This window comes from Cucurbita pepo, chromosome LG08 (genome assembly GCF_002806865.2).
Source record: "Cucurbita pepo subsp. pepo cultivar mu-cu-16 chromosome LG08, ASM280686v2, whole genome shotgun sequence".
NCBI classification, from domain to species: domain Eukaryota; kingdom Viridiplantae; phylum Streptophyta; class Magnoliopsida; order Cucurbitales; family Cucurbitaceae; genus Cucurbita; species Cucurbita pepo.
The window spans coordinates 939,561-966,371 of record NC_036645.1 but is presented as its reverse complement, the minus strand read 5'-3'; the positions used below and the strand labels follow the sequence as shown (position 1 = coordinate 966,371).

General features: G+C 32.4%; 3 protein-coding genes, 1 long non-coding RNA gene, 3 other non-coding genes and 1 pseudogene across 7 annotated transcripts; 6 read left to right on the top strand and 2 right to left on the bottom strand.

Moving 5' to 3' along the window:
• Positions 1-520: 520 nt before the first annotated feature.
• On the bottom strand, positions 521-606 carry LOC111801239. The gene has a single exon (XR_002816114.1). It is a non-coding gene; the product is annotated as a small nucleolar RNA snoR118 (small nucleolar RNA).
• Positions 607-706: 100 nt separating this feature from the next.
• LOC111801230 lies at positions 707-781 on the bottom strand. The gene has a single exon (XR_002816105.1). It is a non-coding gene; the product is annotated as a small nucleolar RNA R66 (small nucleolar RNA).
• A 497-nt stretch (positions 782-1,278) lies between these two features.
• On the top strand, positions 1,279-1,351 carry TRNAR-UCU. The gene has a single exon. It is a non-coding gene; the product is annotated as a tRNA-Arg (tRNA).
• Positions 1,352-1,771: 420 nt separating this feature from the next.
• On the top strand, positions 1,772-2,424 carry LOC111801168 (annotated as a pseudogene).
• Positions 2,425-2,540: 116 nt separating this feature from the next.
• On the top strand, positions 2,541-6,230 carry LOC111801169. The gene is made up of 4 exons (XR_002816090.1): positions 2,541-2,786; positions 3,024-3,294; positions 5,303-5,477; positions 5,657-6,230. It is a non-coding gene; the product is annotated as an uncharacterized LOC111801169 (long non-coding RNA).
• A 2,586-nt stretch (positions 6,231-8,816) lies between these two features.
• On the top strand, positions 8,817-10,191 carry LOC111801167 (transcription factor bHLH147-like). Its single transcript, XM_023685166.1, has 2 exons — positions 8,817-8,959; positions 9,253-10,191. The coding sequence occupies exon 2, from the start codon at positions 9,400-9,402 to the stop codon at positions 10,042-10,044; it is 645 nt and encodes a 214-aa protein (XP_023540934.1). The 5' UTR covers positions 8,817-8,959; positions 9,253-9,399; the 3' UTR covers positions 10,045-10,191.
• A 3,876-nt stretch (positions 10,192-14,067) lies between these two features.
• Positions 14,068-20,346, top strand: LOC111799613 (probable prefoldin subunit 3). The gene is made up of 6 exons (XM_023683024.1): positions 14,068-14,319; positions 15,029-15,086; positions 15,703-15,780; positions 16,671-16,790; positions 16,898-16,999; positions 19,803-20,346. The coding sequence occupies exons 1-6, from the start codon at positions 14,159-14,161 to the stop codon at positions 19,881-19,883; spliced, it is 600 nt and encodes a 199-aa protein (XP_023538792.1). The 5' UTR covers positions 14,068-14,158; the 3' UTR covers positions 19,884-20,346.
• A 4,924-nt stretch (positions 20,347-25,270) lies between these two features.
• LOC111800686 (probable WRKY transcription factor 48) lies at positions 25,271-26,811 on the top strand. The gene is made up of 3 exons (XM_023684493.1): positions 25,271-25,690; positions 26,020-26,160; positions 26,249-26,811. Exons 1-3 carry the CDS (start codon positions 25,281-25,283, stop codon positions 26,667-26,669), a joined length of 972 nt encoding a protein of 323 aa, XP_023540261.1. The 5' UTR covers positions 25,271-25,280; the 3' UTR covers positions 26,670-26,811.

The window sequence follows — 26,811 nt, the reverse complement described above, 5'->3', positions numbered from 1 at the left end:
AAGTGAAAGATCAATTATAAATAAATAAATAAATCGGAAACATATGGCGTGAAGGATCAATTATAAATAAATCGAAAATTGCACAATTAATGGGATCAAATATAAATTGGATCAATTATAAATAAATAAGGGCAGGATCAATTGGATCAATAATAAATAAATAGATCGGAAACATAGGGGTTGTCGAGAAATCTAAATGAAAGATGGGTTCAAAAATAGGTTCAATCTATGTTAAGATTCTCAAGAAATATTATAGTTGAGATTTACGCTCGCCCAAACTACCAAACAACACAAATTTTCAATTGAGTTTATTTAAAATAATTTTTCATTATGAATAAAAAAATCTAAAATCATTTTTCACACATTTCAAATCATAAGATTCTTGAACTATACTGAATCGAAACAATTGTAATTGGTAAATCTAAAAAACAAACAAGAAAACTTGATTCACCAAAATAATATGATTACAATTATAGTTTAAAGAAAAAATATGATTAATTAACAGATTTAGTAAATATGGAGATCAGACATGGTTTTCTAGGCCGCATTATCCATCAAATGAAGCTTTTGCATCTCCTCAGAGCCCAGTGCATGTTCATCACTTCAAATCAACAAGCAAAACCAAAATGAAGAGCTTAAAATCCACAAGAAATGTTGAAAAACAAAAAACAAAACCAAAAATAGACTATCGGTTCTCAAAGATGGACTCCTCAGATAATATGCTTGTGATTGTCATCAAAATTAGACTATCAGTTCTCAAAGATTTCATGCCATCACAGGAGCCGCATAGAGAGAGAGAGAGAGAGAGAGAGAGAGCAGATTCAAAATACAAAAGCACAGGAACACAGATCAACAATTCATAGCAAAGGCTTCTCAGAATGAAACCAAAATAATAAAACGAAGCAAGTAGCAACAAACGATTACGAAGAATAATGGAATAGCGAAGATATTTAGCAGGCTTTAATTCACTGCGCCCGGGCGAATATCGAAGGCGAAGTAACTCAACATTCCTGCAACAAATTTCTGCCTCTCCATCCACAGGATACGAAATCTCCACTAATTCATGAAAGAATTAATGGATTCATCGTCAGAGGCATTGAAATGGATGCAAAATCAAAATGATGAAAACTCAAGAAACAGATGAGAAGGCTTCGCACTTCCGGAGAAAATTGGAATCACTTGAGGTAGTACTACCGTTATTTATAGGAGTGTGAGTCAAAATTAGGGTTCAATTTATAAATACGATAAATAAAATTATCTGAATGATAATAACAATAAGCGCCCATGGCCTAATGGATAAGGCGTCTGACTTCTAATCAGGCGATTGTGGGTTCGAGTCCCACTGGGCGTGCTATTTTTTCCATTAAAAACCTATTGTTTTTTTTCTCTCTTTTTTATAAATAAAATAAGATAGTTTATAATATTTAATTACTTATTATAAGCAATATTTTTCAAGCATATAATTAACTGTTATTAATAGATATTTTTAGATAAAACAAGTCACAAAATACAAGAATTAAGATGAAAAAGCATATTTACATTATATCACAAATTCGTTCATTCTCCATTTAATTAAATAAAACAAAATAATCGTATTTTTTCTCGAAACAAATTATATATATATATATATATATATATATATATATATATATATATATATATATATATATATATATATATAATTAAAAAATAAATATTAATTAATTAGCTAATTAGTTAGAAGTCCATAAAAGCCATTCAGTTTCAAAACAGGCGGGCAGCCCCAATTTTCCCCCGGTTTTTATTCTCTTTAACTCTTGGCGTTGTCTTCGTTCTCCGTCCTCTCGTTTCCAAGGATTTCTCTTCTCTAATTTCCGGCCATGTGCCCTTCCGGTACCTTCACCGGTCGCTCTGACATCGCCGCTGATTTCCGCCAGGCATTCGAGGCACTCGAGCCGACCGCGACGGAAGGATTAGTCCTGACGATCTTCGCAGATTCTACAGCGCCGACGCAGATGAAGACGCTATAGGCTCCATGATGGCCGTCGCTGATATGAATCGCGACGGCTTCGTCGAGTACGACGAGTTTGAGCGCGTGTTGTCCGGCGGAAGGAAGAAGTGGACGGGGATTATGGAGGAGGTCTTCAAGTTGATGGACGTGGACGTGGACGGAGACGGACGGTTGAGTGTCGCCGATTTGAAGAGCTACATGCATTTCGCCGGATTTTCGATCTCCGATGAGGAGGTTGTAGCGATGATTAGATTCGGTGGCGGAGATGAATCGGACGGCGTAACTTATGACGGTTTGCTGAAGATTTTGGCTGTTGATAAGTTCTATTAGTTTATGAGTCTTTATGTTTCTTCAGATCAAAATGAATGCCCTCAAATCGTTCAAATGTTTTTTCCGGTTAAATTATAAATTAAAATTTTAAATTTCTTAAATTTTACTTTTGTATTTATTTGATCTAATTAAAGTTTAGATTTATCTGTTTTTTAAAGGAAAATTTGCTTAAATTTTTTGAGGCTATCCAAATATTTATTTAAAAAAATATAATGCTAATGGAGTTTATAATCAAAGAATACTCGCCTTTTCCAGAATGCCAGAAGCCCAAAGCAAAGACATCTAACCTTATGCTGAAGCTGAAAGTCATACCATTTCTGCATTTTATTACGTTTTTGATGAAGTGGTGGCTGATATTTTACAAGAATCCGTGGTTTTTATTTTCATAGATTGGACGTTAATCAAGCTGAAGAGTTGGACGAATGTTTCGACTGGAAGCTGAATGAATTGATATGGTCTCCATCAGGTTTGATTGCTCTCGGAGTCTCTCTCTGATGTTTGAGTAAATTTCTGTAATTATTTATTTTGTCGGAAGTAGCTACGAAAGATTATTGGATAGGAGTTGTTTAATTTTTCAAGTTCATTGCAATAACCATTGCTGTTGTGGATTACTAGAAAAGATTATCAGGATCCTTCGGTTTCATGAATTTATTTTGAAGCCAAATGTTGATTCAACGTGAAATCATAAATTATTCTGTTCCAGGGCTCTAAGCTTTGCTTTCCATTTGGTTTGTCTCTATCCCTGGTGATTATCCACTTACAAGGAGGTGCTGCTCGTATTTCAACGAATTGTCGTTGATTTGATGTGAATGGAATGGAATGGACCAACGTGGGTTCCTCTAGTGGGAGATTTTCTCAAACAAACTTGTTCTCAGCTCATGAATTCGGTTGTTTTGGATTCCAAATCCCTGAAGCTTCTGGATGTGTTGATGGAGATCCTCTCAAATGAATCCTCTGCCAGAAGGGAAATCCAGGTTTGTCGTACTTTTATTTGTGAAATATCATGTAGTGTTTGTTGGATCTTTGCTCTGTCGATCGCTTTCCTTTTAAAATTGGGGTTCAGAAGGTCTAGCGTTGAACTCTCTTCCGATTTCTTTCATGTTTTTGTCTACGCGTCTACTTTCCTGCCATCACAAGTTGCCAAGTTGTTGTGCTGATCTTAATATTATTTTTGTGAACTCTACACTTGTGAACATGAATATAGATCCGGTGAATTAGTAGAGTACAAGTTTGATTACGCTGTGACGTTCCTAGTAGCGTCTATGTTTGCATTCGCTTATTAACTCCTTTGTTTACATTTGCAAATTAAAATTCTAGCGTCATAGATTTGATTGCATTGCTCTATAATGGACATGTCTAGACACCGTATATTGAGCTTGGGTATGACAAAATATGACAAAATATGTTGTTTGAAGAGCGTTACTTCCATATTTGTTTCCTCCATCGTCCGTATCATAGATTTATTGTTCTAAGAAAAACAATGATTATTCTTAGAACACGTTATTTGGGTAACAGAATGTTTGATTAAATGTTACCCATCAAGATGTATAGTAGCGCATCACATGCTAATGCATGTTGAACTAACCTGAATGTTGGCAGATGGAAACCTTTTTCTGATCCCTCTCTGTTTTTCCTTTTTTTCCCAAACAAATGCCACTATCAAAGGAATTGGTAGCCTAGCAGAAGAAGTCAACCTGCACATTATTTTAACTTATGTAAAATTCGAATACATTTTGGTGAATTGGAAAGTAGAATCAATGAAAATGATGCCTTCTGGCACTGAAAAGGAAAGTAGATAATGGAAACCTTTACAGGCAAGAATCAGGATAGAAAGTGGATTGTTTTGGCATTTTATTTTTTATTTTTGTGTTGGGTATCTGAAAATACAATAAGATTATTGGGTGACCAGTTCACATCAGTTTTATTGGTATAGGTTCAGTTAGGTTGAAAACTTTTCTGATCCAAAGGGTCTTAGTTAGCTGATGAACTCCATTCAATCTAACATGAATTATTTGGATTGAGTTGTTAGAATTATTTCTTACAAAATATGTAGACGAAATAGTGAAAATTTTAGTACCTTAAGTATCTATCTATTTAATTTTAAATTTTGAATTAAGATTGTAAGCTTAATACTCCATGAATTAGGAATTATTATTAAACAAAGTTGGAAAGCATTTTAGAATTCTTATAGATCCAAGAAGTCCTCATAAATTTTGACTTAAAACTTATGAACTCTGTTTACTGTGACTTGGGGCGTTTGTAGCTTGGCTTGGGTTGAAAGAGAGATTGTGAGGTCAACTCAGATGACCTCTAGTTAAGTGATAGACCCGAGCTTGACCCAACCCAACCATGTACTATTTGGCTAGTTTGGTTTTGATTGTTTAGATTATTTAGTTTAAAATGTGATTAGGAAAAAAAGAAAAAAGAGAGTATCTTTTGAATGAACTAGCATATCTTCAAAGTTCGGATTAAGAATAGTAGTTCATTATCATATTTTATTCATGGAAAATAAGGCTCAAAAGATTTGGACAAATTTGTTCTTAGCAATTATTGGAGAAGGAAAAAGTATCTAAAAGAGTTGGTTGAATAAGATGATTAATTTTGTAAGAACCCTAAAACCAATCTATCTCCAAAGGGTTCAATTTATTTGAATCAAAATAAATTTTACCCAACTCAATTCAAATGGTTCGGATAGGGTTTGATTGAATTTTTCGGGTCATTGAGTTTTTTATGTGATAATGTAGATTGGTTGTTTCTGAGCTTATTTCAGTAGTATCAATTAAGCAGCAGGGTTGATATTGATAAATTAGTCCTTGACTGTATGCAACTATATCTTCTTCCCATGGCTGCCTTCTGGCACTTTGAATTATTGATTGAATTGACGATTAGTTGAATGTTCTCGTACTGTTTGCTTTAGTCTTTCCTTCAATTGTAAATCATTCATTGCAGTAGGTAATTAAGTTCATCTCCATGTAATGACAGCTCATGTGATGTCCATTCGTTGGGGAGAAGAACAAACCACCCTTTATAAGAGTGTGGAAACCTTCCCCTAGCAGACGCGTTTAGCCTTTTGGAGAAGCTCGAAAGAGAAAGTTCAAAGAGGACAATATCTGCTAGCGGTGGATCTGGATCGTTACAGTTCAGCTCTATGATATTAGTGAGTATCTGATTTACAATTCATAGTCCAATCTTTTCTTCCTTTACACCCATTGAACCAATTATGGAGACAGTACCAAACCACCACCACCACAATCAAGATATTATATAGATTCACATCTGATTATTCGTAAAACAAAATGGTCCTTACTGATTAATGAATTTCATTTTGCCTTTCAGCTGCTGTGGTAGTGTTTCACCCAAGGGAGGCAGTCTCTCTGGCACCTCATGATGCCTCTTCATCTTTTTAGGTAAGTTCATTTATCAGCTTTATTTCTTTAGGTTTCTCATTCGGCTTGCCTTCAAAAAGTGTACTGATTACACATAGCAAAAATGATTTTTTTGTGAAGACTCTGGGGATTAGGTATTGGCCAAAAACATAATGATTTGAAAACATATATCTTGGTTATCTCATTCCCCAAATTTTGAGGCTGGTAGTACAGACAATCTTGAAACTAAATGTAGGTTAAGCACTATGAAATTAGTCGCACAAGGTGACACAAACATTATACCGTAGACTTCATGAAAATAAGTTCAAATCATAGTGAGCACCCACTTAGAATTTAATATTGTTAGAGTAGTCTTGGTAATAAATGTTGCGGGGTTAGATAGTTGTCCGATGAGATCAGTGGAGTGCAAGTTGACCCGAACACTCGTGAATATAAAAAATAAATGAATAAATTTCTGAATTTAACAAAACACAAAGAAAATAGTTAAAGCTAAAAAAAACTTGCCACCTCAAGTATCATACCAAAATCACCCGTAGATTCCTTCAATGTGAATTTTATGAGTATATTCTGTGAGATCTCATATCGGTTAGAGAGAAGATCGAAATATTTTTTATAAGGGTATGAAAACCTCCCCAGTAGATGCGTTTTAAAAACCTTGAGGGGAAGCTCGGAAGGAAAAACCCAACGAGAACAATATCTAATACATCCTTTTATGCCCAAACATTTTGAAACTCGTTCCACCATACCCTAGAAGCCGGGAACTGATTCCCAACATTATTATTCTCAGACTTTTCTGTTTTCGAGTTTTCTCGATCCCAGAAGAAGTAACCATTATAGAAGGGGAGCCAAATTCTTATTCATTATGTTGAAATGATGATGATAGATGGGGTAGCAATATCAACCAAATGAGTTGGACCCGAATGCAAATTGAAATTTGAAATTGGAGAAAACAGGGGTAGGCCAAGCCAAGCCAAGCCAACCTGTTTGTATTCTACCTAATTCACACACACACACACACACACAGACCTGGACCTCTTGAAAATTATAACACTGGTAAACAAAGCAAAAAAGCAGTTGTTCGTGAATATTTTTCCTTTCCTTTCCATTCCATTAATAAATATATATATATATATAGGAAGAGGACAGAGGTGGTAGTGGCAGGAAATGTGGAGCATGCCTGTCTACATCTTTTAAAGTAGGAAAACTCCAAAACACCAACAAATACGAGTTGGAAGGCTCAAAAAAAAAAAAAAAAAAAAAAAAAAAAAAAAAAAAAAAAAAAAAAAAAAAAANTACTTTATTGTTCCTTCTTATTATTATTATTATTATTTTATTTTATTTTTTTTATCACCACCTCCACTACCAATAATCATTGCACGGAATTAAATTAATTTTAAGAAACAAAACATTATGCTATAGCACCCTTGCTCAATTAGTGGTACCCTAATTCCTTCATCTTTGATTCCTTCCCCCTGCCTCGCCCACTCCCTACCTTTCTAGCCTCCCCTCATAGCCTCTTTCTAGGGAAACCAAATTTTACCAAGATTTTGGTTCTGGAGTGCCTCTACATTTTAGATCAATTTTATTGTTTTAGATTCTCATATTTGATCCATTTGGGTTATCTTTTATTCCTCCCCTTTTAGTTTTATGTTTGATATCGTCGTTTACTGACTATTTGACAAATATTGGTTGATTCGATACATGATAAGAGAAAGTAAATTGTTCGATTGAGTAATCTAATGTAGTTGAACTAGTTTGGTATAATGTGTCGCTTTATTTTATTCAAGTATCTTTTTTTTTTTCTTATTGTTACTCGTCAAGTTATTTTAGATCAATCATTATTTGTTTGATACACATGCTATGTCTTTATAGGGGTAAAAAGATATGGGTATCAAAAATTTAGGACTAAAAAATATAATTTCCTAGTTAAAATGATTTTGAGATAATTTATTATGACACTTGCAATAATTTTGAATATATTATATGAAAATCCCACTTTTAATGGCTTTATTGGTGCCTACTAAGATCATTTTCTTCAATGATTAAACCTCTCTATTACATAATGGGTGAAACTTTGTGATAGAAAACAATTTGTTAGTTGTATCACATTATTGAGTGTGACATCAACTAACCTACCATTTTATTTTAATTATCTAACTAAGCATGCCATAAATGATACGACATTCGATATTGAATACTCCCTTTTCTTTTCTTTTTTTCATATTCTCATTCTTTTGGACCTCTTTTTTCTTCTTCTAAGAGCAGGTATTACTTTATGATTTTCTATTTTATTTCCTAATTTTAATAGTTTGTATTAGGGAGAGCCATTCACAAAATATTTAATATTTCGATTCATCAACAACTGTCCTTCCTACACTTACAGAGCTTAATTGGGATCTTTGATACTCAAATTTTTTAATTATCGTAATGTTTGTTTGTTTTTGAACATTCTCGAACTTTCAGTTTTTTGTTTATTTAGTTTCTAAACTTTAAAAAATATTCGATAGGTTATTTAACTTTTAATTTTTTTTAGATTTTTTTAAAATATATGATATATAAGATATAAAACTAAAATTTATGTTGGATAAGAAGTAATATAGCAAAATTGAAAATTGAAAGCTGAGTTGTAATTAAACGAAGCAAAGTATAAAGGGTTGAATGAATTATTATTATTATTATTATTATTATTATTATTATTATTATTATTATTATTTTGTGAGGGGAAAAAAAGAATAATAAAGTAGGAGAGACTTAAATTTAAAGTGGAAGTTTGATGGGGCGGGGGATCTGGCAGCAGTGGGGCATAGGGCCACATGCAAGCCTGAGCGTAGTGGCTTAAAAGCTTTTTCACCATAACTAATTGTCCGGGCACCTCGGTCATCTCGGGTACCCATAACGGGCCAAACCGCTAAAAGTCAAAGTCAAAGTTTTGTGATGGATCATGATGTGAAGTGAAAAAGATACCAAAATTAGTTTTTCTGCTATTTTTGTATAATATTCTTTAATTTTTGTATTTAGTTTTCATCTTATCATAATATATAAAAATTAATTAAAGTTAAGAAAATTATGCTCTTATCTTTTTAATTCTCTTTATAACCTCTCTATTCACCGTTCCCGCTTTCTCTCCGAAACTTCATTTTCTCTCCCGTTCCGTTTTCCTCCTAACTCTGCCTCTCTCTCTCTCTCTCTCTCTATCTCTACGCCACCGTCCTCTGGAATTCCGATTTCATTTCTCTCCGACCCGGCGTGAAAGGTATTAGTCCTATTGGATTCTCGCGTTCTTCTCTGACTGTTTTGTTTGTTTTTGCTCTTCGTCGTGATTGTTTTTGCTTCATTCACTGCTTGTGTTGATTTGATTTCGTTGTGTTGCCTTCTTTGGATTTGGTTTGGTTGTTTGTTCTTGTTTTTGTTGATTGTTTATGTGGAATTTGTGGTTTATTGATTGATGTTTTCGATGAAGCGGAATGGAAGTTGAACTGTTCTCTTTTTTGTTTTAGTGTTCTTGAATCGGTGAATTTACGTTTGTGCTTTCTGTTTTTTTGTTAGGGAGGAGTTGAGTTGAGTTGAGTTGATCTGGGAGGTCAGGAAGGTAGTGGCGTACAGGATTTGGTGTGGAATCATTTTGGAAGAAAGAGCTTGGTAGTTGCGGCAGTGAGACAATATCTTGAATTTTGGATCGGTGTGTGGTTTTTAATGGCGTCGTCTCTGTTTCTGAATCCTGTGGCGAGTTCTGAGCGATCGCGTGATTCGTCCAGAAAGAAAAAGAAGAAGAAAGAGGCGAGGGAGGACGGTCGTCAAGATCAGGATCACTTGAAGTGGAAATCGCAAGCGCAGCATCAAATTTACTCGTCGAAGCTGTTGCGCGCCTTGAGTCAGGTCAGGATCAGTTCTCCTTATTCCCCGTCGGCGCCGAACGAGATGCCACGGCGTGGCCAAGCCGTTCGGGAGGCGGCGGATACGGTTCTGGCGATGACGGCGAAAGGAAGAAGTAGGTGGAGCAGAGCAATCTTGACGAACCGTCTGAAGCTCAAGTTTCGAAAGCACAATCGGCAGAAGGCGCGTGTGAGTGGAAGCAGCCGAACGAAGAAGCCGAGAGTTAGCGTTTTGCGGTTGAAAGGGAAGGGATTACCTACTGTACAGAGAAAAGTCCGGCTTCTCGGCCGGCTGGTTCCCGGCTGCCGGAAGCAACCGCTGCCGGTGATTCTGGATGAAGCAACTGATTACATACCCGCACTGGACATGCAGATCCGAGTCATGAGCGCCATATTCAACCTGGTTTCAAGCTCTTCGTCTTCTCCTGGTATGGATTCTTCCATCTCCCAACCTTCTTCTACCTGATTAGCACACACTCACCGGCTGCAGTTTTCTCTTCCCAGAAAATAATTGAAAATAAAAGGAAAAAAAAAAAAATCCCCTTCCTCTCCTTCTGCTTCTCTTCTGCATGTAATTTCGTGTCAATATATGAATATATATCGAGTTCTTGCATTTTCTGCGTGCAATTCTTAGTATATTTTTAAAATCTTCGTATGGGAATGTGGATAAAATTAAATTCAGATAATGTTGGCGGGGGTCTCTGTTTATTATCGTTTTGTTCTTGAATCTGGGCTCTTTAATCTTGAAATTCCTTACTCGTGAAGAAGCTCTGTCGATCAAATCATGGGTGCGTTCTCATAAGATCTTTTCAGTTTGCAAAACTAGATTCATTTCTCCTTTCCCCCCTTCCCGTAATCGGCATAAACCACATATATTATTTTCTTGATTTTTCTTTGTTTTACATATATTAGTTTGTATAGGTCGGTTGGATTTTTAAAAATTTTCTTATAATTTTGAAAAAAATTTAATTTTCTGTTTAAAATCAGACATTAAAAAAATTAATTAATCTATAATATAATTTCTAATTGGGTGGAGTAGTTTTAAATCATGTCAATATCTCAACGCATAAAATTCATAGTTTGGAAATAAATTATGTATTGCTTATAATTATAGGATGCATTGTCGAGAAGAAAAATGAATTCAATTATGTATTGCTTATAATTATAGGATGCATTAAGTTAATTAATGGGTTTCTAACCTGGTTAAAAAGTTTTATAATCATAACTTTTTAGATTTATTTGGTTATTATGAACTTGAATTGAAGATATTAATTTAAAAAAAAAAAAATGCATGCTTTTTTTCATAGAAAAATAAATAAATATGACTTAGTTAGGAGGGTTCCTAGTTGGATTATTCAGATTTAGACATTTCTTTTTAGATTTAATTCAATTACTCGGGTTGAAGTTTTTTCAACCCTAACAACCCTTATAAATTGTTTGGATTGAGTTGATTCATCAACTAGTTTTGGTGGTTTATTCAAAATTTTGAAACATTTATTTATTTTCAAACATTTAATTAAGATTTACTAAAATTACCTTCTAAATAGTTAAATATATTTTTCTTTACAAAATTAATAATAATTTTAATTTTGGGTTGGTTCTTTTAGTTTTAAAAAATTCATGAACCAATTCCGTTGGCGATGACAAAGGGCCTAATAGCTGCGTTTACTAACATCTCTGGTCGGGTACATTTTCCTTTTTCTTTCTCCCTTGCAACTTTTTAGTATAACTNATGCGTTTTCTTTTTCTCCCATGTGAGTGAGTGAGGCCACCACCGGTAAAGCCAAAACCCTCTTCAAAACCACACCTTTTCTTTTTCCTTCTTTTTCTTTTTTTAAATAAATAAATAAATAAATAAAAGCAAACNTATTATGAACTTGAATTGAAGATATTAATTTAAAAAAAAAAAAATGCATGCTTTTTTTCATAGAAAAATAAATAAATATGACTTAGTTAGGAGGGTTCCTAGTTGGATTATTCAGATTTAGACATTTCTTTTTAGATTTAATTCAATTACTCGGGTTGAAGTTTTTTCAACCCTAACAACCCTTATAAATTGTTTGGATTGAGTTGATTCATCAACTAGTTTTGGTGGTTTATTCAAAATTTTGAAACATTTATTTATTTTCAAACATTTAATTAAGATTTACTAAAATTACCTTCTAAATAGTTAAATATATTTTTCTTTACAAAATTAATAATAATTTTAATTTTGGGTTGGTTCTTTTAGTTTTAAAAAATTCATGAACCAATTCCGTTGGCGATGACAAAGGGCCTAATAGCTGCGTTTACTAACATCTCTGGTCGGGTACATTTTCCTTTTTCTTTCTCCCTTGCAACTTTTTAGTATAACTGAGTATCTAAAGCTCTTATAAAAATTCATTTCGTATGTGTCCTATTCGTGAACCGACAACACAAATTTTATTTATTTAAACGCAATTCATTTCAAATAAAATTCATAATTGAATGGATTGATTTGTCCACGTCATAGAATGAGTTTCTTTAAATAAAGGAAAGTGAGGAAGGTGCATGTGACATGTCAAGGCACAAGGCAACATGTGGGACCCATTTATGTATAGGTTTGGCCACGTAAGCAAAACCCCCCCCCCANATGCGTTTTCTTTTTCTCCCATGTGAGTGAGTGAGGCCACCACCGGTAAAGCCAAAACCCTCTTCAAAACCACACCTTTTCTTTTTCCTTCTTTTTCTTTTTTTAAATAAATAAATAAATAAATAAAAGCAAACCCCACGTGGATGGGTCAAGTGGCTGGCCCCACTAAAAATCCTAAGCAAACAAAAGAGAAAATGGTGACTCATCGTGCTCCTGGCTTCCAAAATTAAACTTTAAATTAAAATATTAAATATTATTTTTTTCATTATTTAATATTAACCAATTCAAGCATAGTTAAACCGTTCAAAGATTGAATAAAAAAATTGGGCCGCCCATCATTTCCTTACATTAAATATTCACTCCAGTTCACAATTTTCAACCTTTTCTATTTTACATCTCGTTAATTATATATTTGATCTTTAATAATTGAGTTTTTTTTCTTTTCTTTTAAACGTTCTCAATTTTTTAAATATTTTAAACGTAAGTATAAAAGTGGTGGGTGTCCACAAACGCTCGTTCTTGGCTCGGCTCCAATAATGCAATTTCAAGAGGAGTCGGTAGTTTTGCATTTAATCGCTCCTCTCCTTTACAGATTTTCATCTTGTTTGGTCGATGATTAATTTTCTATTTCTATGTTCTGGAAAAAAAAAATAATGATGATAGTTCGAGTTTACATAAACTCGGATATCGACACAACAAAGCAACTATTAACTTAGACTTAATGTCGATAGTTCGATAGCTTGTGAACATATATGCAAAAGGTAGACGTAATGTCTTTAACTAAAAAAATATATCTAAAATTAAAAGAAGTAATTAAAAAAATATATAATTTGTTGGTCAATTTGAAGGAGCCACCATTTTCTCCAAAATCTCAGATAATTTAAGAACTTTAGTCAAACAAGTTGCCTTTGGTTATCTTGAAATCTTTGATCTTTGGGTGATAATATCAAAACCCAATCATAAGAATATTTGAACCAATACATGCAATCTAACTAAATAATAATAATAAAAATAATAATAGGATTTCATTCATTAATTTCTAAATTTTTGAAAAATTAAATCCAACATTAATAACATATTTAAGAAAAAATGTGTATCCGATCAAAATATGGTATCAATTCATCTGAACTATGCTTAAATTGATATTTACTATATATTTATCTTATTTTTTCGATTTTAGAGATGTCTAAGCAACGGAAATATATAAAAAAAAAAATAAAAAAAAAACTAGGAATAGAAATAAGAACAACAACCATACTAATAAAAAAATAATTTATAAGGTCAACCAATTTCGTTCATTTTTCTTGATTACTCTAACAACTCAGATCCAAAACTAGCAGATATTGTGTTCTTCGTGCTTTCCCTTTTAATTTTAGATCGAGATTTTAAAACTCATAAGTTAGAGAGAGGTTTTCACGTCTTTAAAAAAACGTTTCATTTTCCTCTCCAAACATTGTGTGATCTCACATAGTTCTCCTTCATACACGTTTAAATTCAATTAATGTTAGTCAATTTGTAGGTTTTGGTTGGTTAGTCAAATTTCTCGACTGATTTATTCAACTAAAACTCGGGTCCACTTATTTATCGGATTAAAAATATAAAATTAAATATAAGTTAATTTTGAATGATTATTATGAATACGATAAAAGAAGGAAGTTTGTGATACCAAATTTGGTATTATTTTCATAATTATTTTAATTTCTATTCATAAATTATTATAAAAATAAATCCACAAAAACTGATCCATTGGGCCTTAAGCCCAACCAATAATCTTTCTTGCGGTGGCAGCCCAAGCCCAAATCATTTAGACCCATTTAGATATTGGGCAAAACACATCTCTACGACGTCGTTTTAGTCATCTTCATTCTCGCACAAGTTGGGTCGCTGAATCTCATTTTCCAGAAAAGAAATTTATTGGTTGTTTTGATTTTTATTCTGTGGAGGTTTTGGGTTTTTCTTCCAATCGGAAATGGCTACCGCAACGTTGTCTTCCTCTTCTTCTTCTTCTTCCGGCACCGTTGTCAGTGACAGAAGAGGAATTCCGGCGGCTCAGTTCGTGGAGGACGTTCGTATCTATCTCTCTAATTTAGGCCTCGATGTTCAATCCGCCCTTGCTTTTCTCCAGGAGCGGTACTCTCTCGTTCTATTTTTACTTTTACTTGATTCAAATCCGGAAATGTCGGTGTAGTTCTTGTCTATTGATGTTTTTTATTTTGTGTCTTGCTTTCTGTCACTTTTTGTGATTTTCTAGCATGTACTGATGAGTTCTTGATTATTGTTTTCTGACACTTTGAAGTCCTGTTCTAAGTTGTAGGCTCCAATTAAGGTGTTCATGACTTGATGAATGTGTTAGTGAAGTTGAATTTGTTTGTTTAGTCGTCGTATTGCAGCTCTACTTTTTTTTGGAACTTTACTCGTTTCTAGTGGCTGAGAGTGAACCGAACTTTCTAGAATTTACGTTTTTGTGGTTTTCTTAGAGTTACATCATTGTTGAAGTCTGCTGGATTCAGTTTGTGTTGTTGCTGGATTCAGTTTGTGTGATTTAGAGCTATCTTTTTGAGCTCCTCGACTTTTTTGAGTGTATCTCTTAGAGCTTTACATGCATTAGTTTCCATGACTTAGATTAGTTTACTGTGTACTTGATGTGAATCATGGAACTCTCTCTGCACTCGAACACGTGAAAATTGTTAGTCGATTGTAGCGAATAAATGTTGCTTTATTCAACTCTTTCCTACGCTTTACAAAATAGGGTCCATGCGGGAAGATATTCATATTTGTTTCTTAAGTTTAACGCCCTGTTTTCCTTTTTTTTATTATACTCTGCAAATATCTCATGCAGACTTCAGCAATACAAGTTAGTTGAGATGAAACTCCTTGCTCAACAAAGGGACCTGCAGGTTTGATGTTTTTTTTATTTTTATTATTATTTTTTTAATTTTAGGGTACTTTCTTTCTGTTTTTCCAGATTTTTCTTTTACATGTTCATCATCTCACGCTGAAGTTATGGAATATTGTCAGATACTGTTTCTATTCATCACATTTATTGAATCCAAACTGGGTATAAGCTAAATAATTGATAATTTTACACATTAAAATCATTCTAAATTAAGGAGCTATCAGATTATAAAGGATGGAGTTTAAGAAATTACAAGTTCTACTATGATCATTGGCAGATAACATGAACTACATTTGTGAGCCCTGAAATTAGATTATATATATTCAGATGCAAGCTAAGGTACATGGCTTGTGTGTGTAGGTGATGCATGTTTGATTTAATGAAGAAAGTATCTGCCTCAGGCTCTCAGCATCATAGTTAGGCACCCGCCTTATAATAAATGGGACTTTACTATTAAAAATGTGTACTTGTATTTGATTAGAAAGTCAATGTAAGAGTTAGTATTTTCTCATAGTTAAAGGCAGTATTTAATGTTTAGCTACTTAAATGTTACGTAACCATAAATTTTGCTTGTGGCCTAACTATCATCCTTTGCTGTTACCCTTCTATCCTGTCAGGCAAAGATTCCAGACATAAAGAAGTGTTTGGGTATAGTTGCTACTTTACAAGCAAAGAAGGACGCAGCCACTGGTGAGGTTCGTCTTTTTGTCTCCCATGGTAGCTTTGGTTATTTATACCATCTTGGAGATATGTGGTCACCTAATGAATAAATTATTTGCATTATATGATATTATCGCATATTGAAATGATTTCCTACGGTTTCTTGCTTTCCTGAAGAAAGGTGCTTGTGTTGAATTTTTTTTCTTCAAAGTCTTTTTAAAAGAAATAAGAAAAGTTGCTTAAAGGCCCATGTCTAATATTGAAATTTATGTTCAATTGTTTTGCCATTTGATATTTTATAATTTTATACCAATATGAAATTTTATACCATTTGATATTTTATAATTTTATACCAATAAGAAAAGTGTTTTGGACTCAAACCATTTCCTCATGCCTCCATTGGCTATGCTACTCTCTGTCTCTCTCTCTTTTTTTTTTTTTTTTTTTTTTTTGTTTTCTAATTTTTTTCTTGAAAAACCAACTTTATTTGACTGCTACTCCCATATGATTTCCTGCTGAAAATAGAGGAAGAAATAATTTTAAAAAATGGCCGTTGCATTGGTTACATTAATGAATTATAATCTGGATAACTATTCCTGAATTTTATCAAGTTCGTATGCTTATGTGCAGCGCTCAGAGTGCAAGATGATAAAGTAGAAAATTACAGGGTGTAAACATAAGAATCTACTAGGGCTTACTGTAAAATTATTAATTGATAAAATAAACGTATAGGATTATCTGTTTCTGTTGTCAGCCTTAGCTAGATGTAGCTTGTGGATTTGTCGGTTTGCTTAGGGTATAATTTTCTACTTTTAATGATCTAGTATTGTAAGCATCTCTATGAAGTTGCGGTATTTCCTTTCTTTAACCATTTTAAACTTGAGTTTTCTTAAGCAATCTGTTTATCTTTAGCTATCATGCACAGCCACTTGTAGCAGATTTTGAGATCTCTGAGGGCATATATTCCCGGGCTCGCATTGAGGAAACTGAGTCAGTTTGTTTATGGCTTGGTGCAAATGTCATGCTGGACTATTCATGTGAAGAGGTTACAGATGCTGGTCAAAAAGATCACTTTAATCATTTTCTCCATGTCTTATCCAATTTTGGAATAAAGGACACTGATTATGGCTGTTTTCACGTTTGCTGGTGCAGGCCACAGCCCTCCTACAGACGAACCTGGATAATGCTAAAGCGAGCTTAGAAGTTCTTGTTGCTGATCTACAGTTTTTGAGGGACCAGGTGACAATAACACAGGTAGCCACCCCTTTCTATTTCAACTAGTCGGCGAGTGTTTTTACTCACATTATTACCAATCATGCTATTTTCTGCTCAAGAAGTCATAACAACGTGAACGCTTCCATTTAAAAGACTAGGCAACGTAACCCATTGTTTGGAAACTCTAGACATGACAGAATTTGGTGTTATTAACTATCAACTCCGGAGTCAAGATGGTTGGAATTTGCAGAAATTGAATGTGAATTAGGAAGATATTCAAATATCTTAGGTCCTTTTGATAATCATTTAGGCCTGATTGGATAACCATTTAGTTTTGAAAATTAAGCTTAAACATTGTTTCCACNGGCCCATGTCTAATATTGAAATTTATGTTCAATTGTTTTGCCATTTGATATTTTATAATTTTATACCAATATGAAATTTTATACCATTTGATATTTTATAATTTTATACCAATAAGAAAAGTGTTTTGGACTCAAACCATTTCCTCATGCCTCCATTGGCTATGCTACTCTCTGTCTCTCTCTCTTTTTTTTTTTTTTTTTTTTTTTTTTTTTTTTTTTTTNTTTGGTGCGGTCTTGTGGTTTTCTTGAAAAACCAACTTTATTTGACTGCTACTCCCATATGATTTCCTGCTGAAAATAGAGGAAGAAATAATTTTAAAAAATGGCCGTTGCATTGGTTACATTAATGAATTATAATCTGGATAACTATTCCTGAATTTTATCAAGTTCGTATGCTTATGTGCAGCGCTCAGAGTGCAAGATGATAAAGTAGAAAATTACAGGGTGTAAACATAAGAATCTACTAGGGCTTACTGTAAAATTATTAATTGATAAAATAAACGTATAGGATTATCTGTTTCTGTTGTCAGCCTTAGCTAGATGTAGCTTGTGGATTTGTCGGTTTGCTTAGGGTATAATTTTCTACTTTTAATGATCTAGTATTGTAAGCATCTCTATGAAGTTGCGGTATTTCCTTTCTTTAACCATTTTAAACTTGAGTTTTCTTAAGCAATCTGTTTATCTTTAGCTATCATGCACAGCCACTTGTAGCAGATTTTGAGATCTCTGAGGGCATATATTCCCGGGCTCGCATTGAGGAAACTGAGTCAGTTTGTTTATGGCTTGGTGCAAATGTCATGCTGGACTATTCATGTGAAGAGGTTACAGATGCTGGTCAAAAAGATCACTTTAATCATTTTCTCCATGTCTTATCCAATTTTGGAATAAAGGACACTGATTATGGCTGTTTTCACGTTTGCTGGTGCAGGCCACAGCCCTCCTACAGACGAACCTGGATAATGCTAAAGCGAGCTTAGAAGTTCTTGTTGCTGATCTACAGTTTTTGAGGGACCAGGTGACAATAACACAGGTAGCCACCCCTTTCTATTTCAACTAGTCGGCGAGTGTTTTTACTCACATTATTACCAATCATGCTATTTTCTGCTCAAGAAGTCATAACAACGTGAACGCTTCCATTTAAAAGACTAGGCAACGTAACCCATTGTTTGGAAACTCTAGACATGACAGAATTTGGTGTTATTAACTATCAACTCCGGAGTCAAGATGGTTGGAATTTGCAGAAATTGAATGTGAATTAGGAAGATATTCAAATATCTTAGGTCCTTTTGATAATCATTTAGGCCTGATTGGATAACCATTTAGTTTTGAAAATTAAGCTTAAACATTGTTTCCACCTCTTAGATTTTTTTTCTTATGTTATCTACTTTTAACAAATGTTTTTGAAATTCAAGCCAAAGCTTTTAATTTTTTGTTTTAGAAAAACACCAAACCGTAATTAAGATCTCCTGATATTATTAGCGAACAAGCACTTTTGGTGTGATTTTTGTTTGGGGTGCTCTCTACACTTGGCCTGTAGATAGATTGTTCCGGTTTCTTTTGTGCAATAAACCCCTTGATGTTTCTTATGAAAGAAGAAAAGAAAGTTTTTGGTTTTGGATTTGGCTAAAAAATTCAGATCTTTCCTTGAGAAAGATGAAAACCATTGGAAAGAAAATGTGAAAAAAAGCAAAACAAAACACTAAATAGGTATCAAATGGGTGGGGTCTTAGTTTTCTTTCTTGTTTTTCAAAAATTAAGGTTATAAGTATTAGTTCCATGTACTAGTTTTTTTTTTTTTTTTTTGTCGTCTATTAGTAATTACTAATGTTTTCAAAATTCAAGTTAAGTTTGGAAACTGAACAAGATGTTTTAAAAAATTTGTTTTTATTTTTGTAATTTGGCTAAGAATTCAAATGTTTTCTTAAGAAAGTCAAAAATTATTGTAAGTAATTGAGTGACACAGGTTATAAAAAATCAAAGACCAAATGCTTAGCCCTATTTGATAATCATTAGTTTTTTGGTTTTTAGGTTTTGAAATTTATGCTTGCACCCTTTCTAATCATTAATCTTCTAATCTTGTGTCCAGTAAACCCTTAAAGTTTAGAAGTGTCCAATAGTCTTTTAAACTTTTAATTTTGTGTTTCTAACGGCAATTCAACCTTGTTTTAAATATTCATAGTCATAACTCAAAACTGAATTTGTCTTATGAACATAACTTTGAAATTTTATATTTATTACGTCTACCAACTTGAAAAAATTTCCAATTCTAAATATTGTTTATTTATAGCAAATGTCTTTCTAGTTTAATTTGAAAATCATAAATCTTTTGTTACTTCTTAAAAGAAAAAACAATCCATAATCAACACCAACTTTGTTACATGTAGCACAAGTAGATCAATCTTTGTTATTAAGAGTGAGTGATATGCTTAGTTCATCTCCAGTTTGTTAAATTTTTTTGTTACACAACTTCTAAGCAGGTGACGATAGCCCGTGTTTACAATTGGGATGTTCATCAGCGTCGAGTTCAGCTAGCTGGCACCAGTGTAGAAAGCTCGTAAGTTTTTTTCGAGCCCTCATATTTCATTGTTGGTGGAGAATCCATTTCTTGATTGGCAGTACCGTCCTGATCCATACATACCTTCTGAATTAGGCCATTCAAAATTTTCCTTTATTGTCATTATCAAAAAAATGAACTTTTTTATTTATGGGTTCTGATCGCATCTACACTTTCAAAAGTGATGCTTATATCTAGGATGAGATTCGTTATGAAATTAGGTAGCTTTTGTGTGCCTGTTCTGTTACATTTGTTAGATTCTGCTGCTGTAAGTTTCGGGTTGATGGTCGTCGGGTCGTCATCCCGGTTACGTTACTTGGTTGAGGGTGTATTTGCTTTGAGAATCCCATCTTTATAACTTTATGTATTTGCTTTCAAAATCGCTTTCGAGTGGTTTTAGGTTTGTATGGGTTTAGTCTTCCGTGAAAGTAAAAGGAAAAGGGGAAATGAATTCAAACAAGTTTTTATTCGATTCTTCTTATCGAAAGTAGAAAGATTATGTTTTTCGTTAAACTATATTTTATGATAGTCGAGTGAATTTACCCTTTTTTTTCGGAATTCAAATTGATGACCTATTGATCTAGAGGTCAAGGATATACGTCTTCGAGCCGTGTTATGTTCAAGTTAATGGTTGATGAATATGTATTTCAATTTTAATTTGTGATTTAATGTAGTTTTAAAATATTGATGTTTCATGCTTATCAGATAAAAATATGATTTAATGTTGCTTATTATGTAATTAAAAGTTAAAATCATAACTTAAGGTTGAGACCCCAATTTTTTCGAACTATAGATTTTGAATAGATAGAAACTTATAATTTGAAATTTGAAATTGAAAAACGCTCGAGTTTAGCAAAGCAGGAACGAGAAAAAAGAAACACGAGATAGGAGGACGGCTTGTCGTGTAATAAGGTCAACCATACAAAATGATAGGCCTCCTCAAAAGGGTTGCAGATCTGGAAGCTTATGTTATGTGTTAAAAAACAATGGGTGAGTTTGAAAATTATTGTACTTTTTCAGAGCTTAGAAACTGAAGAGTACAAAAATCAACAGAAAAATGATTCCAACTTTTGAAAATAAATTTTCAGATGAGTTTTTGGAATAATGTTTTCGCTTTTGAATAGTGAAATCGACGATTCGATTCAGCAGCTTTGTATTCATACGAGGAACTAAACAGATTGGAATTTCAACTATTCAAACCTCAAACTTTTACCCATTTTTGTCACTTTCAACTCGAACACTAAAAAATTAAATTTTGTTCGGATTAACTTGTATTATGACTCGAATAAGTCTCTCAGAGTTTTATATTTTTACAATTCATCGAATTTAATCTTAAACTTAGATAATGGTTGCAATCATAATTTTTTACCTTTAAACAATCTTTTTGAAAAGATCGTTCAAGACGATTATTTTAATACAATAATTTTAAAAAACCATAGTCTAAAATCTAGTTTTGTACCATAATTTTAATATATATATATTTGGAAAGAATGTATTTTTAGATAAATTAATAAAAAGAAAAGCCCTTAAATTCATTTTTATTTTAATTAAAATAAAAAGAAAGAAAGAAAGAAAAAGAAAATTATAATGAAAGAAAAGAAAAGCAAAAGCTAAAGCTAAAGATCAAATACAAAAGTGTTCTTTGTATATTCTTGTAATGGTTGGTTCTTATACATCATTTTTATTAGTTTTTATTTTCTTTTAAATTTAACATTATTATTATTATTATTATTATTATTATTATTATTATTATTATTATTATTATTATTATCTTTTTATCAAACATTTAAAAACAAAATTAACTCCCGTTCTAAAAGAATATATTTATAAATTTATATTATCAACTTAAATATAGTTTAATTGATTACTTCAACGCAATAATATATATCCATATATACCTAATAATAATAATATAGTCAAAGATTCTGTTGCCCTAATAAATAAAAGGGCTGTTTTTTTTTGGTCCTTTTATGTCCCACAAAAAAATGCATAATAAAGTGGCGGCGACCAAATAAAATAGAAACTGATCGCATTGACATTGTGAAGAAAATGATGTTTTTTTTTTCTTTTTTGAATTAAAATGACCATTTTTTTTCCTTCTCACATGTCTTTCACAACCTTTAATACTTTATTTTTCAAACCCTGATAAAGTGCACAGAGCCCTCTTTTCATCTCTAATCGAAAATAAAACTCGTGAAACGATTCTACTGGTTCAACGGGTAGGACGGGCCCTCTCTTTATTTACTTTACCCGAGTTTTAAATTTCATTTTGGTTATCGAACTTTTAGCTTCCTTTTTTTCTCGAATTTTAGAACGTAGAATTTACTGTACTTATTTTGGTCCATCTTTATGAGATCCGAGGAGGGGGAAACTAAACCTTTGTTGTAACAATGTGAGAACTTCTTCCTATGAGAACGTGTCTTAAAAACCTTGAGAGGAAGCTCGAAAAGAAAAGTCTAAAAATGACAATATCTGCTAGTGGTCGGTTTGTGTTGTTACAATATTATTGTTTTTATTTAAATTGCTACATATCTGCTACGCTCAAATTATGTTTAGATATAAAATTTAATTATATATTTTTAAAAAATATTGTAATTTAATATTAATTTTTTATGAAGAACAAATTTAAAAATAATAACGTACTCCTTACGTTGATACAAATCATTGATGAGAAGGACAAAATATTTAGAGGGATGTCGGACGAAGAACCAAAAGGAAAACGAGATGTCGTTTTCACATTCCCCCTTTACCGCCTTCCTTCTTTTTCCTACTTGTCGTTTTTGTTATTATTAGACGGTGTCGTTTTCCCGTCCCCAGACGCGTTTTCTTCTCTTTTCTCTCCTTTTTTTTTTTTTAATTATTTAATTTCAACGAAACAACCAAATAAAAATTTGTTGACTTTGACTCTTTCTAAATCTCTTCCCTTGAAATAAACAGAATTTTTCTATTTGAATTCAAATTTTAAATTGATCAATAAATTATTTTAATACTATTATTGGAATTGCTTCCAAATGCCGCAATTATCGCTGCTTTTATTTATTTAATTATTTTAATTTGAACATATTTATGAAAAATTTATTAGAGTCAACGAATTAGGTTTCACTATATTAATAATTAATTACACACACATACATATATATATATATATATATATACACATAACAACTCAACTAACCCATTATATAGAGTTGCAAAACTAGGGTTTTATTAGTCCCGAGCTATTGCTAGGGCTTATCCAACGTGGATCGACATAATCCCAAACTAACATTAAAAGATAATCTGTAGTCTGAACAGTAGTTCGCATGTACTCGTTCTTTTAAGGTCAATGGTTTAAATTCCCGTATACTGCATATCAAATACGTCATGAACCTATCAGACTCAGAAATTGAAAATTCAAGGACACATTTGGCATTTTAGTTGAAAGTTCATGAACCTAGTACAAACGAGATTAGAATGATCTAGAACCATCACATGTATTGAGCCCCCAACGTAAACTAATATGGGCAGACGTGAAATAGGACGATAACCTAACTATTAAATTATTAAATAAATATATATATATTAAATAAGAATATTATTATTTAAAATATTTATATTAATAATTGTGGAGGGAAAAAAACTGTCCTTTATATAGGTTTCAATAGGACTGTCCTTGAAAAATTATTGTGAAGAAAAAGGTGGAGTTGGCCAACTTTATTTCCAACAAACATATTTCACTTACATATTTACTTTTCCAATTTTAAAATATTTTTATTATTATTATTATTATTATTATACAAAATTAAAATATTATTCTGTTTATAAAATTTTTATTTTTATAACAAAATAGAGTTAATTATGAGTTATCTAAGCCTAAATTACTTTTAAAAAATCCTAATTGATGGAGGGGTATAAATGTCATTTTGCAGCATTGAAAACCTAGTGGAAAAGTTGTGGGCCATGGATTTTTAGGCAAAGGCCCACTTCCTTGGAACAAGCCCATCTAATTTAACGCTAATTAATTAATTAATTAATTAATTACAAAATGTATTAATTATTAAATAAATATTTACCTTTTTTTCAAGTGGCACGGAAAGACACGCCTCCATGGAACCGCACGTGCCAAACTCTCCCTCTTTCCCCCTTCAATTAGGGCTTTTTCTTTATCTTTTCCAATTTTATTTGCTATTTATTGAAAAAATAATTTTTTTATTACAACTTTAAAATTTTTATTATAACTAAGAAATGCTTTTTTTTTTCTAATAAAAAAATGGTCATCTATTTATGAAAATATATTAATGTTAATAAATATTTAAAAAAGTGTAGAAATAAATGAAAAATTCGGAGTATTTCTATAATATATCTGAAAATATTTAAATTATAAATACTTTTGAATTTATAAAAAAAAAATTAAAATGCACCAAGTATTTATGTTTCGATGATAACAATAAAAGTTATTAAAGAAGTGTAATTTAACACAACTCTCAAATTCCAATTTTACGTGTGGTTCATAAAAATTGAAAATAAAAATAAAAATAAAAATAAAAATTATTGATTCCATATTATCGTTTGCTTATTTATGTTAAGCTTAATTAATTGTTTTAATTAAGGAATAAATACATTATTTAGAAAGCTTATTCTACGGGGAAGCATTTTTAGGTTGAGTAAAGAATATAGTTATTACACTTCATTAATTACCATATATTTCCCTATTTATTTATTTTTTAATATTTAAACTCGATTAAAAAAATGCGGGACAAATATTTTTAAATCATTACAATATTCATTAATTTATAGATAATTATTTATGAAATTGACATTAATTTAATTATTTTTATAGCGTAATTCATACACAAATAATTTATGCATGTGTTTTTAAAAAATTGTAAATTTGGTTTTAAAAAAATAATTTTATAGGCTTTGGAAATTACAATTTTACCCTCATAATTTAATAAAATCTCATAAATAATATCTGAATAAAATTATTTTTAAGGATTAAATTTTAAATTTTTTCAAATGACACGATTAAAATTTTAATTTATTAAAAAATATATACTCAGACACGTAAGAATAATATTATTAAAAAAAAATTATTTTTTTGCATACGTGTACACGGCCAATAGAATCTAGTTTACACTGGAACCGGTTAACCGGTCAAAACTACGCGTTTTAGAAGTCTCCTTTTTCAGTAGTGGTCTGTCATTTATTGCGAACACCGATCTTGTTTCCATGCCCATCGTTTACCGGCACCTGTAGGTCACCATCCTAGGTGGGAAAACTTACACCCCAAGCTGTTCTCCAAAATCCCACAAATCCAAACACTCTCCTTTTCCTCTTATCATTCTTCCACGAAGAATATTATTATTATTATTATTATTATTATGTCTTAAACAAAAAAAAACAAANCTCCGATCGATCCAAAATGGAGAAAAAATTTGAAGACTCGTTGATGGGGTCGGCTACTTCCACCGGAATTTACTCTCAAACGGTGTTTTCCGACGAGTTTCCGGTGGGTGGTTCGGGTTTTTCCGGTGTGTTCGACCTGCCATGTGATGATGATCATAAAGCTTCTTGTTGTTCTTCTTCTTCTTTTGACTTGTTTGGTGGTGGGATTGGATTCCATGATTTCTATAATCCTTCTTCTATGTTCGATTTGCTTTCTACTACTGCTCCCCCCCTTCAGCCGCCGCTTTCCTCGCCGTCCTCCACCGTCCCGGAGTCCTCCGAGGTGCTTAATGCTCCGACGACGCCTAATTCTTCCTCCGTTTCTAATTCCTCCTCCAATGAAGCTTCTCCTATTGAAGAGGTCGACAAGAACAAGACTTCCAAAATGTAAGAGATCATTATTACTGGTCTCGATCTGATTTTCACGATCATATAATATTATCCGTTTTAAATTTAAGCTCGGGATTTACATCATATTGTTCATATTTTCGAAATTTGTTGATTATAATGAGGAAATTATGGATGTAATTAATGGGGTTTTGTTGATTTGATTTAGTTGACTAATTTTGAGCTTCATGATTCTTTTTTTTTTTTTTTTTTTTTTTTTTTTTTTTTTTTTTTTTTTTTTTTTNCAAAAAGAAATGAAAAAAGTGGAGATTTTATTTATTTTTAATTAATTTATTTATTTATTTGTTTATTTTTTTACTGTTTTTTAGGTTGAAGCCAAAGAAGAACCAGAAGAAGCAAAGAGAACGGAGATTTGCTTTCATGACAAAGAGTGATATCGATCATCTCGACGACGGTTATCGATGGAGGAAGTACGGTCAAAAGGCCGTGAAGAACAGTCCTTATCCTAGGTTTGTTTTTTTCGTAAATTTTTATAATGATATAATACTGTTTACTTCGAGTTTAAATTAAATGTGGTGTATTTTGTTTATAATATAGAAGTTATTATCGTTGCACGACGTCACAATGCGGTGTGAAGAAGAGGGTGGAACGGTCATCGAGCGACCATTCAATCGTCATCACAACGTACGAAGGCCAACACACCCACCAAAGTCCGGTAATGCCACGAGGAAGCATTCGAATCCTATCGGAATCAACCAATTGCCTCGTTGCCGATCACGACGTTGCCACCACCGGAATTCTGTTCCAACACAACGTTCCCGGCCAACCCTTCATGTATAACCCTCTGCAACCGTTTCTAACAAATGATTCATCGTTCTTGAGTCCTCGTCCTCCTCCATCTTCCGTTCCACCGCCATCGTTGTCGTCTCGAGCTTCCTTGCTTCAAGACAATGGACTTCTGCAGGACTTGGTGCCATTGCAAGTGAGGAAGGAACCAAAAGATGAACAAAATGGATGAAAAATTCTCTTTTGGTATGTTTAGAAATTCAGATCAGCCATTTTCTTTTGTTTCTTTTAGTAGATTATAATCCCACGAGTACGAAACGCTATCTCTATGAGTATTATATTCTTTGTTTATTATGAACTTGGTCGGTTTTAGC

Coding starts and splice junctions, on each gene's coding strand:
- LOC111799613 (XM_023683024.1), top strand. CDS start 14,159: ATGGCTACCGCAACGTTGTCTTCCTCTTCTTCTTCTTCTTCCGGCACC. Junction 14,320..15,028: donor CTTGCTTTTCTCCAGGAGCG/GTACTCTCTCGT, acceptor TATCTCATGCAG/ACTTCAGCAATACAAGTTAG. Junction 16,791..16,897: donor TGGACTATTCATGTGAAGAG/GTTACAGATGCT, acceptor TTGCTGGTGCAG/GCCACAGCCCTCCTACAGAC.
- LOC111801167 (XM_023685166.1), top strand. CDS start 9,400: ATGGCGTCGTCTCTGTTTCTGAATCCTGTGGCGAGTTCTGAGCGATCG.
- LOC111800686 (XM_023684493.1), top strand. CDS start 25,281: ATGGAGAAAAAATTTGAAGACTCGTTGATGGGGTCGGCTACTTCCACC. Junction 25,691..26,019: donor AAGAACAAGACTTCCAAAAT/GTAAGAGATCAT, acceptor ACTGTTTTTTAG/GTTGAAGCCAAAGAAGAACC. Junction 26,161..26,248: donor AAGAACAGTCCTTATCCTAG/GTTTGTTTTTTT, acceptor TTTATAATATAG/AAGTTATTATCGTTGCACGA.